The 17,820-nt window shown below is 43.4% G+C and overlaps 1 protein-coding gene and 1 pseudogene across 7 annotated transcripts in view; both read left to right on the plus strand.

Moving 5' to 3' along the window:
• The window catches only part of GSE1 (Gse1 coiled-coil protein), a 555,158-nt gene extending 546,095 nt beyond the window's left edge, over nucleotides 1–9,063 (plus strand). For all 7 annotated transcript variants that reach the window (XM_089693986.1, XM_089693987.1, XM_089693992.1 and 4 more), the window contains 4 exons: nucleotides 61–504; nucleotides 3,633–3,926; nucleotides 5,149–5,252; nucleotides 7,984–9,063. In XM_089693986.1, the coding sequence (XP_089550112.1) occupies nucleotides 61–504; nucleotides 3,633–3,926; nucleotides 5,149–5,252; nucleotides 7,984–8,118 (977 nt within the window). In that variant the 3' untranslated portion in view covers nucleotides 8,119–9,063. The remainder of the gene's footprint in view (nucleotides 1–60; nucleotides 505–3,632; nucleotides 3,927–5,148; nucleotides 5,253–7,983) is intronic.
• Nucleotides 9,064–16,256: 7,193 nt separating this feature from the next.
• Nucleotides 16,257–16,371, plus strand: LOC149448985 (U2 spliceosomal RNA; annotated as a pseudogene).
• Nucleotides 16,372–17,820: the final 1,449 nt, after the last annotated feature.

A 17,820-nucleotide genomic window follows, 5' to 3' on the forward strand; every position in this document is an offset into this window, starting at 1 on the left:
CTGCCTCACATATGTATACTTCTAAGGTCTGAAAAGCGACGTGCTTGCTTACTTTTTTAGGCCCAACCCCTGAGGACCAGCTGCCTGCTCTGCCATCAACACATCCTGACCCACCAGCTCCAGTCGCCTCTACTTCTTGCACTGTTTCTGTTCCGGAACCCGTAAAGCCTCTGGAACCCAATCGTCTAGAACCCCATTGTGTAGATCAACCCAAACTCCTGGAATCCACCAGGGTTCCTCCCCTGCAGCTTCCAGTCCAGCCCCCAGTGACCAACACACCAAACACTGACAAAATCAGACAGGTAGAGTCCCTGCCTGCTAAAAAGAGCTTGAGCATTCTGAACTTTGTGCGAGGACACCCACCCAAGGAGAACCCAGTGCAGCCTTCCCAAAGCATGAATGGGAGGAACAAGTCATGGGAACCCTTCCTGGCTGAGGAATTTGCACACCAATTTCATGAATCTGTCTTACAGTCTACACAGAAGGCCCTGCAGAAGCACAAAGGTAAGACTTACAGTAGTGAATCAAAGCTTTTGTGGCTCCTTAGCTCCATATAAACTGGTCCCCTTTGAAGACAAAACCTTTATTAAGACACATTAACCTACATCTTACTTTTATACAGAGCCTTTGAAAAAGTATTCATACCCCTTGAAATTGTCCACATTTTGTTTTTTTACAGCCAAAAACGTAAATGTATTTTATTGGGATTTGATGTGATAGATCAACACGTAATGGCACACAATTGTGAAGTGGAAGGAAAATGATAAATGGTTTTCAACATTTTTTCAAATAAATATCTGAAAAGCGTGGTGTGCATTTGTATTCTGCCTCCTTTACTCTGATACTCCTAACTAAAATCTAGTGAACCCAATTGCCTTCAGAAGTCACCTACTTATAATGAACAAACAGCATGATGAAGGCCAAGGAACACACCAGGCAGTTCAGGGATAAAATTGTGGAGAAGTTTAAAGCAGGGTAAGGTTATAAAAATGTATCCCAAGCTTTGAACATCTCACAGAGCACTGTTCAATCCATCATCCAAAAATGGAAGGAGTATGGCACAACTGCAAACCTACCAAGACATGGCCGTCCACCTAAACTGACAGGCCGGGAAAGGAGAGCATTAATTAGAGTAGTTAAGAGGTCCATGGTAACTGTGGATGAGCTGCAGAGATCCACAGCTCAGGTGGGAGAATCTGTCCACAGGACAACTATTAGTCGTGCACTCCACAAATCTGGCCTTTGTGGGAGAGTGGCAAGAAGAAAGCCATTGTTGAAAGAAAGCCATAAGAAGTCCCGTTTGCAGTTTGCGAGAAGCCATGTGGGGGACACAGCAAACATGTGGAAGAAGGGGCTCTGGTCAAAACACTACATGTGGTGGAAAACCAATACTGCACATCACCCCGAACACACCATCCCCACCATGGTGGTGGCAGCATCATATTGTGAGGATACATTTCTTCAGCAGGGACAGGGAAGCTGGTCAGAGTTGATGGGAAGATGGATGGAGCCAAATACAGGGCAATCTTAGACGAAAACCTGTTAGTCTGCAAAAGACTTGAGACCGGGGCGGAGGTTCCCCTTCCAGCAGGACAATGACCCGAAACATCCAGCCAGAGCTACAATGGAATGGTTTAGGTCAAAGCATATTCATGTGTTAGAATGGCCCAGTCACAGTCCAGACCTGAATTCAATTGTGAATCTGTGGCAAGACTTGAAAATTGCTGTTCACAGACTCTCTCCATCCAATCTGACAGAGCTTGAGCGATTCTGCAAAGAAGAATGGGCAGAAATGTCCCTCTCTAGATGTGCAAATCTGGTAGAGACATCCCTAAAAAGACTTGCAGCTGAAATTGCAGCAAAAGGGGGTCCTGAAAAGTATTGACTCCGGGGGGCTGAATAAAAATGCACCCCACACTTTTCATATATTTATTTGTATAAAAATTTGAAAACCATTTATCATTTTCCTCCCACTTCACAAATATGTGCCACTTTGTGTTGGCCTATCACATAAAATTCAAATAAAATATATTTACGTTTTTGGCTGTAACAAGGCACTGTAAGTTTTTATACAAAGTTGCAGTTCAAGTGGACCTATCAGTAACTACACGTCTGCATGAATAAGTTCCACCTTTTATCAATAAAAAGTTGTCTGTGATCCCGTCAGTAACTTTGCCTGGGCAAATGTCATCAGTCTGCTGCAGGCAGGAGGAAACATTTGCAGGAAGCATTTCCTCAGTCGCTGAACCACCACCAACCCCCCCCCCCAGTAATCTGAATGCTAACATGTAACGTTTTGTAGCAAGTCAAAAGGTGAGTTGCTGTAGCAGGGGCTGATCTGTGTCAGACATGTGAAAACACAGTAATCAATAACAGACACCATGATTTACATAATTGTGGCATCTCCGCCTAGGAAGTAGATGGTGATCCTGAGTGATGGGTGAACAAAAAATGGTCCCGCAGTCCTGCAGAGAAAAGCAGACAAAGACCCTGTTGGGGAGTTTTCTGTAAGAGATAACTACCTAGAAGGGTTACACCGACACTACTAAGCATTCATGGACATAACATGGAAACATAACTGAACCTAGGTCCACTTTAACCACTTCCAGTCTGGACACTTTTTTACCCCCTTTCAGTCCAGGCCAATTTTCAGCTTTCAGTGCTGTCACACTTTGAATGACAATTGCGCGGTCATGCAACACTGTACCCATATGAATTTTTTAGCATTTTTTTGAGACCGATAAAGCTTTATTTTGGTGGTATTTATTCACCACTGGGATTTTTATTTTTTTTGCTATGTAAATTAAAATGTCCAAAAATTTGGAAAAAATGTGTTTTTCTTATAAAATTTGGCAAATAAATATTTAATCATAAATCTTGGCCAAAATTTATTCCGTTATATTTTTAGTAAAAAAAAAAAATAACCCAGATTAGTTTATAACCAAAAATTATAATTTTTAAACATTTTTTAAAAAAAAATTTTATAATATTTTTTATTTATTTATTTTTACATACTGTCACCCTGTAAAAGCAATCATTTTTTCTTCTCTCTAGCTGCATTCTTGCAGCCATTGAGAACTACTGAGTGAGCTGTGATTGGTCACAGCTTGTCACATGGTACAAGGCTGTTGTGAATAGCCCTGTACCATGTGATCTCTGTGATCATTCACAGATTTCACACATAGTAAGCAATGATGTCAGAAGTGACATCTTGCTTACTACTCTGTATGTGATCACTGATTGGCCAATCAGTGATCACATGATCGGGACCTCATACAGAGGTCCCGTCCGATCGGTGTTCCACTGTGTCCGGAGGACACAGCGGGCACTGGATCGCGGTGCTGCGCGCTCCCAGGGAGCATACACAAACAGGGTGCGGGGAGGCCGTTTATAAACTGTCACCCGACCCTGCACTGCCATCGTCCGGTCTTTTATATACATGTATTATTTATATATTTATTGGTATAAATGTTCAGCAATAATACTGCAGAACTGAAAATATGATAAAGTCTGACCTGGTATGGAGACCCTATGCATATATTTTGACAAATGACCTATGTTAGATCTCTGTTTTGTCTTGTCTTCCTCCTGTGTTGAAAACAATCATGTGACCTGTGCCGTTTGGCCCACAGGAGCATCCGGCTTGCACAGCGCCGAGCAAAACCACAAACCGGATGCCTCTGTTCACTATAACATTCCTGAGCTGCAGCACTCGAGCAGGGCCCCAGTGCAACAACAGAATGGACAGCCAGGACCTGGGCAGACAGGGGCAAGCCTGGGGCAACGGCAGAAAGATGTCACTTCAGGGGAGGAGACGTCAGAAGAAGAGGAGGAAGAAGAAGAGGAGGAGGAGGATATTAAGCCACCAAGACCTAAATGGCAGGGGATTGAGGCAATATTGGAAGCATATCAGGAACATTTAGAAGGTGGGTACATTTTTTGGCCATTCTGTAACCAAGGCCGTTAATATGGCGTTGGACCCCCTTTTGGGGCTACAAGTTCCTCCACTCTTCTTGAAAGGGTTTCCACAAGATTTTGCCCCTTTGTGAGGTCAGGTACTGATGTTTGATGAGAAGACTTGGCTCACAGTCAGCGTTCCAATTTATCCTACAGGTCTTCAGTAGGGTTAAGGTCAGGGCTCTGTGCAGGACACTCGAGTTCTTCCACACCAGACTGGCCGTACCTTGTCTGTATGGAGCTGGCTTTGTACACGGCACAGATCTATACTCTGACAAAAAAGTTAGTGAAAAAAACAATAATGCAAAACATGTATTAAAAAAGAAAAACTGGTAGACTCGATGGACCACTTGGTCTTCTTTTCTGCTGTCACTTTCCTATGTTTCAATCATGCTGGAACAGAAAAGGGTCTTCACCAAACTGTTACCACAAGCTTGGAGGAGCACGTATGTCTGCAATGTCTATGATGTACTATTAACTGTATCCTTCAGAGACACCTGAACACCATCATTTGGAGGAGGGGTTCAAAAAGTTTTGCCCATATAGTGTACACAAATGTAATCTCCATAATGTATATTGGTTGGGTTAAGATTTAATGTTGGGGAGCATAGGCAGGGGGGGGTATATTTAGGATGAGCGGGATTGAATGGTTGGGCTCAATTAAAAGCCATATTGTGATTGACAATGGGAGTTCAAACATGACACTTCCTGTCCCTGTGACACCAGAACAAGAAATAGGGGAAACAGTTGTCACCAGGACAGAAAGACACAAATAGTAATAAAACCCTTTTCCAACACTCTACTTGAAATGTGTTTTTTGGCGTTGTGCCCATTGAAAAGGGCTCTAGCCCTTCCCCGTTCCATCCAAAATGAAGAAAAAGGTTTGTCTGGAGTTGGGCTTTAAGAGTTTAGGGTTAGCTTGAGTTGAATGATTAAGTTTGATGGTTATTTGAAGTTTACTGTGACTAACAGCAATAACTATTTGGTGGTAGTAGTAGTAAATTTTCAGATGTAATAGTTTAGGAGCCGACTAAGTTGTTATATGGTTTTCTTCACCAAAATGGTTGCCGATCACCGGCCTCTCCTCGCATGTTGCTAGCACATGCCACAGATTTCGGTACACCTTTCGAGAGTAAATAGTCACTTCCTTGCTGTAACATGTATTCTTCTTTATTCCCGTCTTGTCCACAGAACAAAACATTGAACGACAAGTTCTGGAGACACAGTGCAAGCGGCTAGAAGCTCAGCACTATAACCTTCGTCTGACAGCGGAACAGTTGTCGCATCGTATGGCGGTAAGTGATCATCACAGGAAAGGACGCCCATAGTGCTTTTATATTCCATAATGTTTTATGAGAATGTGTTTGTTTTCTAAAGAAAGCAAAAAAAAGGAAGCGTAATGATTACCATCAAGAAAGTAACATGGGTTGAGGAAGGTCAAGGAAATATTTACAATTCACAGTTCTGTTCTCTAACTCAGCGGAGTAACTTTTTATAATGCAAAATCTAGAGGAGAGCACTCTATGTATTCTCCAAATCCAGGACAAAAAGGAAGGCAAGGAGCTTCTCCTAGTGCAGAATGAAACCGAAGGCCTAAAGTTGGGGGCTTTATCAGAGATCCCATATGGGACCACCAGTTTCATGCATCTTTTGTTAGCACCAACGTGGATCATCGGCCCATAGATAAGATGAAGTCCATAATTTGTTTGTAGACCTCTGTGGTCTGGAAATGAGTCCAGTTTGCCCAAGTGTTTGTGTAAGAAACCATTCTGTCTTGGAAAATATGAATGAATTCTTCCATTTCCACTATTTTCCTCAGTCTAATAAACCTGTCCCTAAGGCCAGGAACTCGTGTGCCTCTCAAAAAATCTGGAATGCACATCTGGGCCACATTATGTGCCGTCAAGGATCTCTTGTAGGATTTTAGTCTTTGATCCATAAGGTGCATTCGATATTGTGATGGCGAGGATTTTACTGAAACACCTGTAATCTGGGGGATAGTGTCATGAGCTTTGTGCCAGTAATTTGATGAGAGGACACGCCCCCACCCATAGTGCTTTTATCGTGCAAGTTTCCAACATAAGAGTAGTACCAACTGGAGTACTCTACAATTATTTATTTATTTATTTTTTTTTTAAGAAATAGGTGAAACATTTTTATTTTTGACCCCTACACTTAAAAGAATTCCAGGCAAAATCTGACTAATCTTAAAAATGCCCCCCCCCCCCAAATGCCCATGCTTACTAGTGATAAAAGTTGGAAGATTGAATATATATATATATATTCAGACTGCACTGCTCCAGTCACGTGACCTGCGTCAGTGTGGCTGCAGGGCAGAGGAGAGAGTGCCAACAAGAGATGGGCCATGGGAACCTATGCATAACCTTGCCGCTCCCAGAATTCCCATCTATTGTCAAGCACTCGGTCCTCTCCCCTGCAGCTAGTGCTAGCTGACACGGAATCACGTGACTGCACCAAAGCAGACTGAAAAATAGGTATTCAGATCTTTCTTGCACGGGATAATCAGAATAGGTGTTGGGCGGGGGGGGGGTAAGTTCCAAGTTTTGATTGGATTTCTACTTATTATAACCAATCAGGTGCCAGTGATGTCACACAACTGTAACTAATCTTTTACTTCAAGGTATTCTTCATCGTATAATAAACTTCAAGTTTAGTTGCATAAAACAGAAACAAACAGAACAGGACTGCATGGCCTATAAGATGTACTCCAAAAAAACATCTTCACTGTATTTCATGAATGTGGTTGGTGTATAATTCCAACATCTTCACTGTACTTCATGAATGTGGTTGGTGTATAATTCCAACATCTTCACTGTACTTCATGAATGTGGTTGGTGTATAATTCCAACATCTTCACCGTACTTCATGAATGTGGTTGGTGTATAATTCCAACATTTTCACTGTACTTCATGAATGTGGTTGGTGTATAATTCCAACATTTTCACCGTACTTCATGAATGTGGTTGGTGTATAATTCCAACATTTTCACTGTACCTCATGAATGTGGTTGGTGTATAATTCCAACATCTTCACTGTACTTCATGAATGTGGTTGGTGTATAATTCCAACATTTTCACCGTACTTCATGAATGTGGTTGGTGTAAAATTCCAACAAAGTAAAGCAATATGTTGCATAATATGACTTGAGTGAGAATGAGATGAAAGATCAATAAATTGTTGTATTTATTATTGAAGGATAGCTGTGGTCCATGTAATTTACAAAGGAGTTGGTGCACATATGTAACAGATATAGCTAGCTATCTAAAGAACTGGATCTTCAAAGGGTCTATTCATGACTAGACATGGGAGTGCAAGTGTAGGATCATTTAGCTAGTCACACCAGATTGAAAGAGCTACCTGTACAAGTATGGGTAAAATTTTCCAGGTGTAGGATCATTTCAATGTAGCAAGACTTGTGGTAGAGGGTTGGGGAGAAAGCCAGTGGTGTTTGATACTTTTCCTAGCTAGGTGCAGAGTTCTTGTTACCACCAATGCAAGATGAGGGTCATCGAAGAAGGTGGTTCAAGATTCCCATGATAGCCATCTTTGGCTTAGGAGTACATTGAAGTTGAAATGTAGCCAGTGCTGGACCAGTTGTTTTGCCATCTCCAGAACATCTGAATTAGATCTCCTGTAAATGACCCATTTTAGCACTTTCTGATTGTGCTGAACGTTGGCCTGAAAATCCCCAGGGCTGCTGTTAGAAATCACCCCCCCCCCCCCCCTTCCTCTTATATTTACATTAAGAATACACTAAAATCATTAGCGGGCAGCAGGGGGAATTGAATCCTGGACAGGGAAGGTGATAGGTGAGGAAGGGCAGTTACAGGAACCGATCCCCTCCATGTCCTGAAAACAGGAGATCAGTTCCTCTAATTGCAACCGCCCCCACCCTGGCCTAGGCACCATACGATATTCTTGAAAAAAAAAACAAGCATAGTCTACTGCTTTTGTTTGCCAGTCTGTATAAAAAGTAATAATTTTTCCCTTTCGTCCCATTTGCAGGAGCTAATGAGCCAGAAGCAGAGAGTTGCCTCCGAGAGGGACAGGCTACAAGCTGAACTCGAACATTTTAGGAAGTGCCTTGTTTTGCCCTCCTCGTCGTGGTCTAGGGGTTACTTTAAAGGCCACCCCAGGTGACACAGTCTCCCTTGCACTAGGCCTGAATGTACAGTATAGAAAATCTATTTTATTATCTTGATATTTAATATTTTTCACTGGGAGGACTGAAATGGGGGAAATGAAAAAAAAAAAATAAAAATAATCATCACACTTTTTGTTTGTTACTTCTGCATCACCATGGAAAAAAATTACAAAAAAAAGAAAAAAAAAATTCTATATATGAATGTGCCATGCATGACTCAAAGGATTCTGGGAGTTTGGCAAAGAGAAACAAACCTCACTTATGGCAAAGCTGCAGGCAATCCTTTCACCCCTCGACTCCGCTGGTGGCACCTGCACCCCTCATCCCACCCCAGGATTTCCTATCCATAGACTGGCTGCATTTGACACTACAAGCGAGCTACCAGGCCTCTGCAGACTGTAACCATTTGTGGGTGCCTTCCTTTCCCACCCCTGACTTATCATTACCATTGTGCTATTGTATGAGGCTGCCCCGAGCAGGATTTATTTATCACTTGTTAATTGCTGACCTTACAGGCCACCAAAATGTTTATTATATATATTTTTCCTTGCCAGGAGATGGACTTGTGTTTTTTTTTTTTTTTTTGTTTTATTTGAGAAATAATGCTTTTATTGAAATTTTGAAGTTATGGACTTTATCCTACATAGAAAAAAAAAATTATCCTTGCAATGCTTTGCAGCGGGAATGCACTTACACCTGGATGTCCGAATGGGTTCAAGGTACCTTCTTACATTCTGGTCTGCTGGATGGTTTGAGGGATCACTGCAAAAAAAAGCTGCTACAAATCTCCCTCGTCCTTGCAAAAGTAACACCATCGGGCAGCAAAAAGCGTAACGATTGGGTGCTTTCACCTCTCCCTATTTACTGTATATAATAAAATAAGGGTTTTTGTATGTTTTTATTACGTTAATTATTGTTATAAAGGAAAGAAAAGTCTGCCATTCAATGCTTCATTTTTATTTATTTTATTTGTTTTTTTTAAGCCAAGCGGGGTAAATAAAAAGCCCCTTTAACTTGCTATATTGAGTGTTTGTGTGATCTGCTGCTGGTCAGGACTATATATCCCATCAAGGTATTTTGTTTTTGTTTTTTTTGGGGAGCGAAAATTAAAAGTTCAAAAACATTTAAAAAGATAGTTGCCTGTTGCTGAGTATTGTTGGTGGAGGCAGATCATTTTTTTGTTTTTTCCTATTATCTTGATTTGCAGTCTTCTGTATTTGGAGAGTCTGATATTCGTTACCATCTCCAGAAGTGTCGTTTTTGCTAAATGTGACTGCAATGTGTTTTGAAAGGGTTGTGAACATCTGACCATCATTCCTATTTGAGGTTTTTGGACATTCCATTAAAAAAAACCTGGAGAGTGGTTTCTATGCAAATTGCACCAGATTTTGCAGTCAACTTCCTGATTTTATTGCTAATGCTTACTTTAACAAGCTGAAGTTAGAAGCTGATTTGCTACCGTGGACAGCTGGGCATTCTGAGAACTTCAGTTTTAGTCAATCTCCTCCACAGTGTTCTTGAGTCTGCCAGTGAAGTCCAGCTCCTCTGCTGGGGGGTGACAATGATACTGCACTACTCCTGAGTTCAGAGCAGCATTGTCACCCTCACATAGGCTGTGGCAGCCTGCACCACAGTGGGGGTGAGATTTTTGTTTTTGGGGAGGGAGTCACTGCTGATCCACAAATCTGGTCTCTGAACTGCAGTTTCTGGGAGAGTGCGTTTGTGAGACTCAAATGAAGCAGGATTTGGCTTCCTTCTGGGGAGGTAAAGTGTGTGTTTATATATACATACAGCCTGATAATATTAGGATCTTTCACCATAACCTGTTGAGGCATGTACACCACTAGACCTCTGAAAGTATACTGTGGTATCTGGCACCAAGCCATTGGTAGTAGTTCCTTTTAGGTCCTGTGAGTTGGGGCCTCCACGGATTGGACTTGTTTTTCCAGCACATCCCACAGATGCTCAATTGGGTTTACAGAATTTGGATGCCAAGTCATCACCTTGCGCTCGTCCTGTTCCTCAAACCATTCTTCAATTAATCAGACCAGGCCAGCTTCTTCCATTGCTCCGTGGTCCAGTTCTAAAGCTCATGTGCCCACTGTAGGTGCTTTTGTCTGTGCACATGGGACAGTATGGGCATCCCTACCAGTCTGTGCCTAAGCTGCCTCCATACACAACAAAATGCAACACGCTGTGTGTTCTGATTGCTTTCTATCAGAACCAGCATTAGCTTTTTCAGCCATTTGAGCAACAGTAGCTCTTCTATTGGATCAAACTATGCAGGCCAGCCTTCACCCCCAACTTACATCAATGAGCCTATGACTCTGTTGCCAGTTTTCTATCCTTGGACCACTTTTGGTCAGTCCTGACCACTGCAGACCAGGAACATCCCACAAGAGCTGCAGTTTTGCAATTGCTCTGACCTAGTCTTCGAGCTATTACAATTTGTCCCTTGTCACTCAAAGCTATATGCTTGCCCAATTTATTTATTTAATTTTTTTTAAACGCATCAACTTCAGGGACTGCATGTTCCCTTGCTGCTTGATATATCCCACCCACTTTCAGATGCCATTGTAAGGATATAATCAGTGTTCCCTTTTTGGCAGGGGAGGGGGAAGTGTGTGTGTGTGAGCGCGCACACCCCCCCCCCCCCCCCTGTGCTTGTGCATTATTTAGTAACCGGATTTGATAACTCTGTCCAACAGAGGCCTTTGGATATACCTTTAGTGGTTCATGCAGAGGCCCATACAGCATGTGCTTGGCACTGCATGCAGGCAGCTTGTTATGCAAGGGAGATGCAGTGACTTTATGGACTCACCTGACACGTGAGTTTGACAGAGATGAGTGCAAGGCCCCCAATACTGAGTGTTTGCATTCAGGACCATGCACTAATACCTGCACTCCAAGGTCAGATGTGCAGGTGAGTCCATACATTCACTGTGTCTCCATTTACATACTGGCTGCCTACATGTAGCTCTAAACAGCTGCAGACACACGAACAGCTCTTGCATGATGGATGGGCCTTTGCACACATCTGACTAGGCTCTAAAAGTAGAAAAAAAAGAAATACAAAACCTCTTTGCAATTGTGCAAGTTTTTAATTCGCACTCACTTTTTCCAGCATGCATTGCCTCTTACTGGTGCTGTACCAGAAGGGTGCACAATGGTGGCATCCCAGCCAATATGCTTTTCTTTACATTACTGGGAGTTTTACCTGTGGTAGAAAGGAAGAGGGCGAATGGGATTGAAGGTATATATTTTTAAAGAGTGACTCCACCTTTTTCAAAAAGGGAAAAAATAAAAATCATTGCACCCACATTGATTGATTGAAAAAAAAAGTTTTTTTTTTTTTGCATTGGAACTACACCTGCAATCCATCGAGGCTGTGACCATATTTCATGTTCTACTCTAAATGTTGGTGCAAGATGGGCAAGGGTCAGAAATGTGCACTTAGCTTTTCACTACACGATTGAAGCTGGTAAGGAATAGCTCTCTTTGCACTAGTGCACATGGAGTACCTGCAGTGCTGAAGCAGGATTGATGTGGAATCCAATCTGCTGAAATCATCCCAATGTCTAAAGTTACAAGCGGAAGAAGGGTCAGCTGCACATCGGAGGATAGATGAATATAGCGTGTATTTATTGATACACAAATACAGGACTTGTTAACGCATTTCACACGATCTCGTGCTTAAGCATTATGATTAAGCACGAGATTGTGTGAAGCGCGTTAACAAGTCCTGTATTCATATCCTCGTGTTTTGTGTGTCCTATGGATCAATAAATACACACTATATTCATCTATCCTGTGGTGTGTGGCTGACCCTTCTTCCTGTTGCATCGTGTGTGGTGGCGAGCCAGAGCCTGTACCTGTCATGGATTGATCTGGATAGCCAAAACCCTATGACTAAGAGCATTTACTCGAAACGCGTCGGGTCAGGCTGCAGCTGTTTGACGCTATACCGCTGGCACCACGAGGGGTCCCGGCGGCAACTTTATATCAGGTCAGTACTTCATTCCTTGCTTTGTACCTAATAAGTATCTGTTTGTGAGTGGGAATAAACATCCTAAGACATACTGCACTACTGGCCTCCTGTTTCTTCTGAGCTCCTGTGGGAGCCAGTTACATCCACAGAGTGGTCATCACTTAATGAGAAGGCTGAGTGCAAAGCGTGGGATAGCGAAGGAGACCTGGCCAGATCTCTGATGAGATATTTGAAGTCCCTATATTAAAGTGCACAAAGGTTGCGCATCTGGTGAGTGCGCAGTCTGTATCCTAATTGTTTCACCGTGTGCACAGTCTGTGTCGTTTGGAAATCAGTAGATCGGTTGAGATCTTGCTCACACCTTCACGTTGGACTTATTCTTGGATATAGCATTTTTCTTCACGTTATACTCACCACTGGATTTGTGGCTGGTATATGAGTGAACAGTGTCACTTTATATCTTTGTATGATCTTATGTACGTGTATACACGTTTATTCATTTGTGTTTTAGTGCTGCACCTTTTTGTATATTATGATCTGGATTGTTTGCCTGAGCGGTATACCTTTTGTTCTTTGAATGTCTAAAGTTATACTGAAGTAGCATTTTTTTCTTTGGAGTAAGGGGGGAGGGGGAAATATTTTCCAGTTGGATCCCTTTAGCCTCCTATACCAGCAACATGGACTACAGTAATAAATACCATCAACCCTGCCTTGTAATGGTGGAGGAGCACTTTAAATTAGACCATTAGTTAGTGAACTGATCTCATTCCAAACAATGCTAATTAACCTCACTGCTGTGGAAAAGGGGCTGCAGTTTAATTTTTATGCAAATGAAGGCCAGACACACCCTCCTCCTGCTCCAGGGGATTGGCTGCAGCCATAGAGCTGATTTGCATGGCTCAGAATAGCGGTAGAGGCGCATCTGTAATCAGCCCGCTGTTACAAATGGGCTATTAAGTAAAATTATAGTTGTGTGTGATCTCCATCCGGAGAGAGATCTGCATCGACTTTCATGAATAACTCATGAAGATACAAATCTTTTTTTAACATATGAATAGGCGCGCTAGCTACTCCCTCTGCTGTGTTCCCATCTCAGGCAAGCTTTTTCTTTGGCCATCATGGAGCCTAAATAAGAACTGCGTGAAAAAATTACCTTCATCTTCAGCTGGAAAAAGGTAGCAAATTTAATATGAATCTTTGGTCTTCTGTTCATTTCCAGAATGGTTTATATCACATTTGAATGTATATAAAAAAAAAAAAAGCCTTATTTTACAAATAAACATTTATGAGAGGGGTAGTTTGTTGAAAACCTGTGTAGACCCAAGCCAGATAACTCCAGTATCTGTTGGGGGGGCATGTCCCTGCTCTGGCTTTGCCCATAATCTGTGCACAAAAGTAAAGTTCAGGAATGATCACATGAAGAGAGGAGATGGCCAGGGCTGGGTCTTCTTTCTGCAAAGACTGTCTGGCACCACACAGGAAAGGGGATGAAGCAATGCTGGGACAAAGTCATTTGCCAACCAAGGCAAACATGCCCAGGGGTGGACTGACCATTTGGAAACTCAGGCACTGCCCGAGGTCCGTAGGGGGCCCCAAGAGATGCCCCTGGTACCTTTTTTCATAGGCTTTTTTGAGTTTGGGCAAGGACACAGGGGCCCCATGATCCCCTATTGCCCGGGGGCCCCATGAGTTGTCAGTCCGCCCCTGAACGTGCCTGTATATATTGCTGGCACTGCCCTCCCAGCACCCCACCTCCTGTTGAGGCACCTAGGCAGCTGCCTCTTCTTCCTACTCCTTGGCCCAGCCATAGGTTGAACAGTAAGTATTTTGGTAGGTGGTTGTCACTGGGGGATATGTGGGTCACTGTAAAGACATCATTAAAACTGAAGTTCTCATATTTAAAAAAATAAATACATTTGGGTAGCCTTCTCATCTATGAGTGGCTGTGAGCTGAACGGTTATTGAACAGCTCAAAGCACAAGCGTAATGTACAGAGCCAATCAGAGTGGCTCTATATCTTACAACTGCTGTAAACCAATCACAGATCTGTAAAGTCTATAGTGTTCATAAACATTCACTCCATCAGAGGAAGCACCTTTTCTCTGTTGTGACTGGGCTGAATGTTTTAACTGCCGTTTACAAAAGTGAAAGTGAGGAGGTCTTAAGCACTTGACATCCAGAATATTTAACCAGCTAGAGTGATTAAAAGGTTAATTTTGTGCCTAACCAGTGTTTGTGTTTTACTGTGTGCTGTTTTTACTAGGCAATCTGCTAGATTTTAGTCCCTGAATAAAATCTAGCTAATCGCCATAACACAGCTCTGCCTTGTTTACATAGACAGGCTGTTATGTCAGGCTCCAGCGTACTCATCCATTGGCCAGCACTCATTGATCAGCTTCTTCTGGGTCCTATCACAACAGAAGCAGCATTCTGATGGCAGGTGCAAGCCCCCTAGTAGCAGAAATGCTAGATCACATATATATATATATATATATATTTTGCATGTTCTCCCTATGCCCACGTGGGTTTCTTCCGGGTACTCAGGGTCCAATTCACCTACCTTTTGGAGTGTGGGAGGAAACCGGTCTAAATTGTCCCTAGTATGTGTATGTAAGATCAAGTGTAGTATTTGTTCTTATCAGTGTCCAGTGGGGGTGCTCCCGGCCATTCTAGCTTTGTGGGGATGGCTGTTGTATAGTACCCTCACTGGTATGATGGGGGTCTGGAAGGCCAGTATCGGGGGGGGACAGAAACCAGGGAGCGCCACAAGTTAAGCTGGGGCCTTGGGAGTAATTCCCCTGAGAAAGCTGGAAGGACCCAGTACCTCCTGATTTGGACGGATCTACCTTGGTCTGGCCAGTGGCTGGGAAGGCAGAGAGTCTGCAAACACGGTGCCCCCTGAGTAGTCGCCTCAGGGGTGCTCTGAGTAGCACTTGGGTGTGGGACCCCACGTTGTGAAAGAGCACATGGTCACCACGTTTAAACACTTTTTGCACTGCGCCTCTAGGACCGGGCCTTTTGGCCAAGTTCTGGGCAATTTTTTTGCTACAGGCCTCAGGGCCTGGTCAGTGCACGATTTAGCACGACCACCTTTTTTTTATAGATTTATTTATTTTTTCTCTCACCCCACGTTTATCACTTTTACTTATGTGTGTGTTTTCCTCACAGGATGGAGGGTGTGGGTCCTCGGGCCTGCCCTGAAGTCTAGGGGGAGGATGTGTGGCCTTTTGGTTCCTTCCTCCCCTGATCCCTAGGGGGTTTTCTCTTTGGGAGAGCCCCCCGACCAAGTACTGGATGTCCGGCTTCGGCTGGACATAAGGAACAGTGGTCCACCAGGCCTTTTGGCCAGGAGGACCAAATGGGAACCTTGTCCCCGTCAGGAGCTTCGTGCCCCGGGGGATCAGGGTAGTGGTCCAACCCCTTCGGGGGAAGGACAAAGCACACCCCTAAGTGCACTTTTTGTGTGGTGTTTTACACTTGCACTTTTTTGTGAACACTTACGGGTTTTTTGTTGTAGCTTGCACATTTGCGGACTTAAAAGAAAAAAAAAACAGATCTGTAAAGTCTAGTGTTTATAAACATTCACTCCATCAGAGGAAGCACCTTTTCTCTGTTGTGACTGGGCTGAATGTTTGATCTGCCGTTTACAAAAGTGAAAGTGAGGAGGTCTTAAGCACTTGACATCCAGAATATTTAACCAGCTAGGGTGATCAAAGGGTTAATTTTGTGCCTAACCAGTGTTTGTTTTTTACTGTGTGCTGTTTTTATTAGGCAATCTGCTAGATTTTAGTCCCTGAATAAAATCTATCAGATCGCCATAACACAGCTCTGCCTTGTTTACATAGGCAGCGCTGTATTATGTCAGGCTCCAGCCTGCTCATTCATTGGATTCGTTGATCAGCTTCTTCTGGATTCTATCACAATAGAAGCAGCATTCTGGTGGCAGGCGCAAGCCCCCTAGTAGCAGAAATGCTAAATCACATATATATATATATATATATATATATATATATAAAATATTTTGCGTGTTCTCCCTATGCCTGCATGGGTTTTCGCTGGGTACTCCGGTTTCCTCCCCCACTCCAAAGACATGCTGGTAGGTAAATTGGATCCTGTCTAAATTGTCCCTAGTATGTGTATGTATGAATCGCTTCTCGGCCTTTTGGCTAAGATCAAGTGTAGTATCTGTTCTTATCAGTGTCCAGTGGGGGTGCTACCGACCATTCTAGTTTACGGGGATGGTTGTTGTACAGTACCCTCACTGGTATGATGGGGGTCCGGAAGGCTAGTACCGGAGGGACAGAAACCAGGGAGCGCCATGATTCGTTCTGGGGCCTTGGGAGTAATTCCTCTGGGGAGACCGGAAAGACCCAGTTCCTCCTGGTTTGAGCATGCTACCTTGGTCTGGCCTGGGGCTGAGGAGGCAAAAAGTCCGCAAACTCAGTGCCCCCTGAGGAGACGCGCTCAGGGGTGTCACTAGTAACACTTGGGTGTGGGACCCCACGGTGTGAAGATGACACATGGCCACTGTTTTTACACTCTTTTTTGCACAGCGCCCTAAGGACCAGGTCTTTTGGCTAAGTCCAGGGCAATTTTTGCTACGGGCCTCAGGGCCTGGTCTGTGCACTATTAGGCACGGTACCACTTTTTTATTTTTATTCTATTTATTTATTCACTCCCACGTTTTGTCACTTTTTGCTTTCTTATGTGTGTGTTTTTCACGGATGGAGGGTGTGGGTCCTCGGGCCTTACCTGAAGTCTAGGGGGAGGATGTGTGGCCATACGGTTCCTTCCTCCCCTGATCCCTAGGGGGTTTTCTCTTCGGGAGAACCCCCTTGCCTAGTACTGGATGTCCGGCTTCGGCTGGGCATAAGGAACGGTGGTCCACCAGGCCTTTTGGCCAGGAGGACCAAATGGGAACCTTGTCCCTGTCAGGAGCTTCGTGCCCCGGGGGATCGGGTGAACGGTCCAGCCCTTTCGGGGGTAGGACAAACACACCCCTAAGTGCACGTTTTTCGTGTGTGTGTTTCTGCACTTGCACTTTTTTGCGGACACTTACGGGTTTTTTCGTTATAGTCTCACGTTTGCGGACTTAAAAAAAAAAAAAAAATGTGTATGTATGAATGTGAGTTAGGGACTGATGTGAATGTACAATATATATATATGTAAAGCGCTGCACAAATTGATGGCACTATAAGTACCTGAAATAAAATATACACAATTTTCCACAGAACTTCTGCCCTGTAGCAGTAAATCTGCTATAGGGTGGACAGCAAGTGGTTAAAGTACCCCTGACCACCACTGAGTGGGATTGTGTTATTTACTGTGTAAAACAAAAAATGCAAACACCAAACTGTGCAAAATTTGGCTGGTTTAGTAGAGACCAGCCAAGATTCGTGCCACGGGAGGCTGATTGCAAGTTGATCCATCAGTTGACTTGGGTACAACAAGCCTCTTACTAATTGCATATATTAAAAAAATAAATATCCGTGTTCTGTATGTCAGTAAGATTCCCCACCGGCAGAATACAATAGTGCTGTGGAAGGGATTCCCCTATCAATGCTGTGTTGATAGGGGAATCAAGCCCTTTTGTTTCCTTCCACCCTTGGTCAAAGCAAATAAAATCTAATCATCTACAGGCTGCCTTTGGAAAGCACATCATCAGCATATTAGCAGCTTATCCCCATCTTCAGCAATGGAGACAAAAAAA

The sequence above is a fragment of the Staurois parvus genome, unplaced genomic scaffold (genome assembly GCF_062004578.1).
Source record: "Staurois parvus isolate SC_StPar_1 unplaced genomic scaffold, SC_StPar_1.0 ptg000646l, whole genome shotgun sequence".
NCBI lineage: Eukaryota > Metazoa > Chordata > Amphibia > Anura > Ranidae > Staurois > Staurois parvus.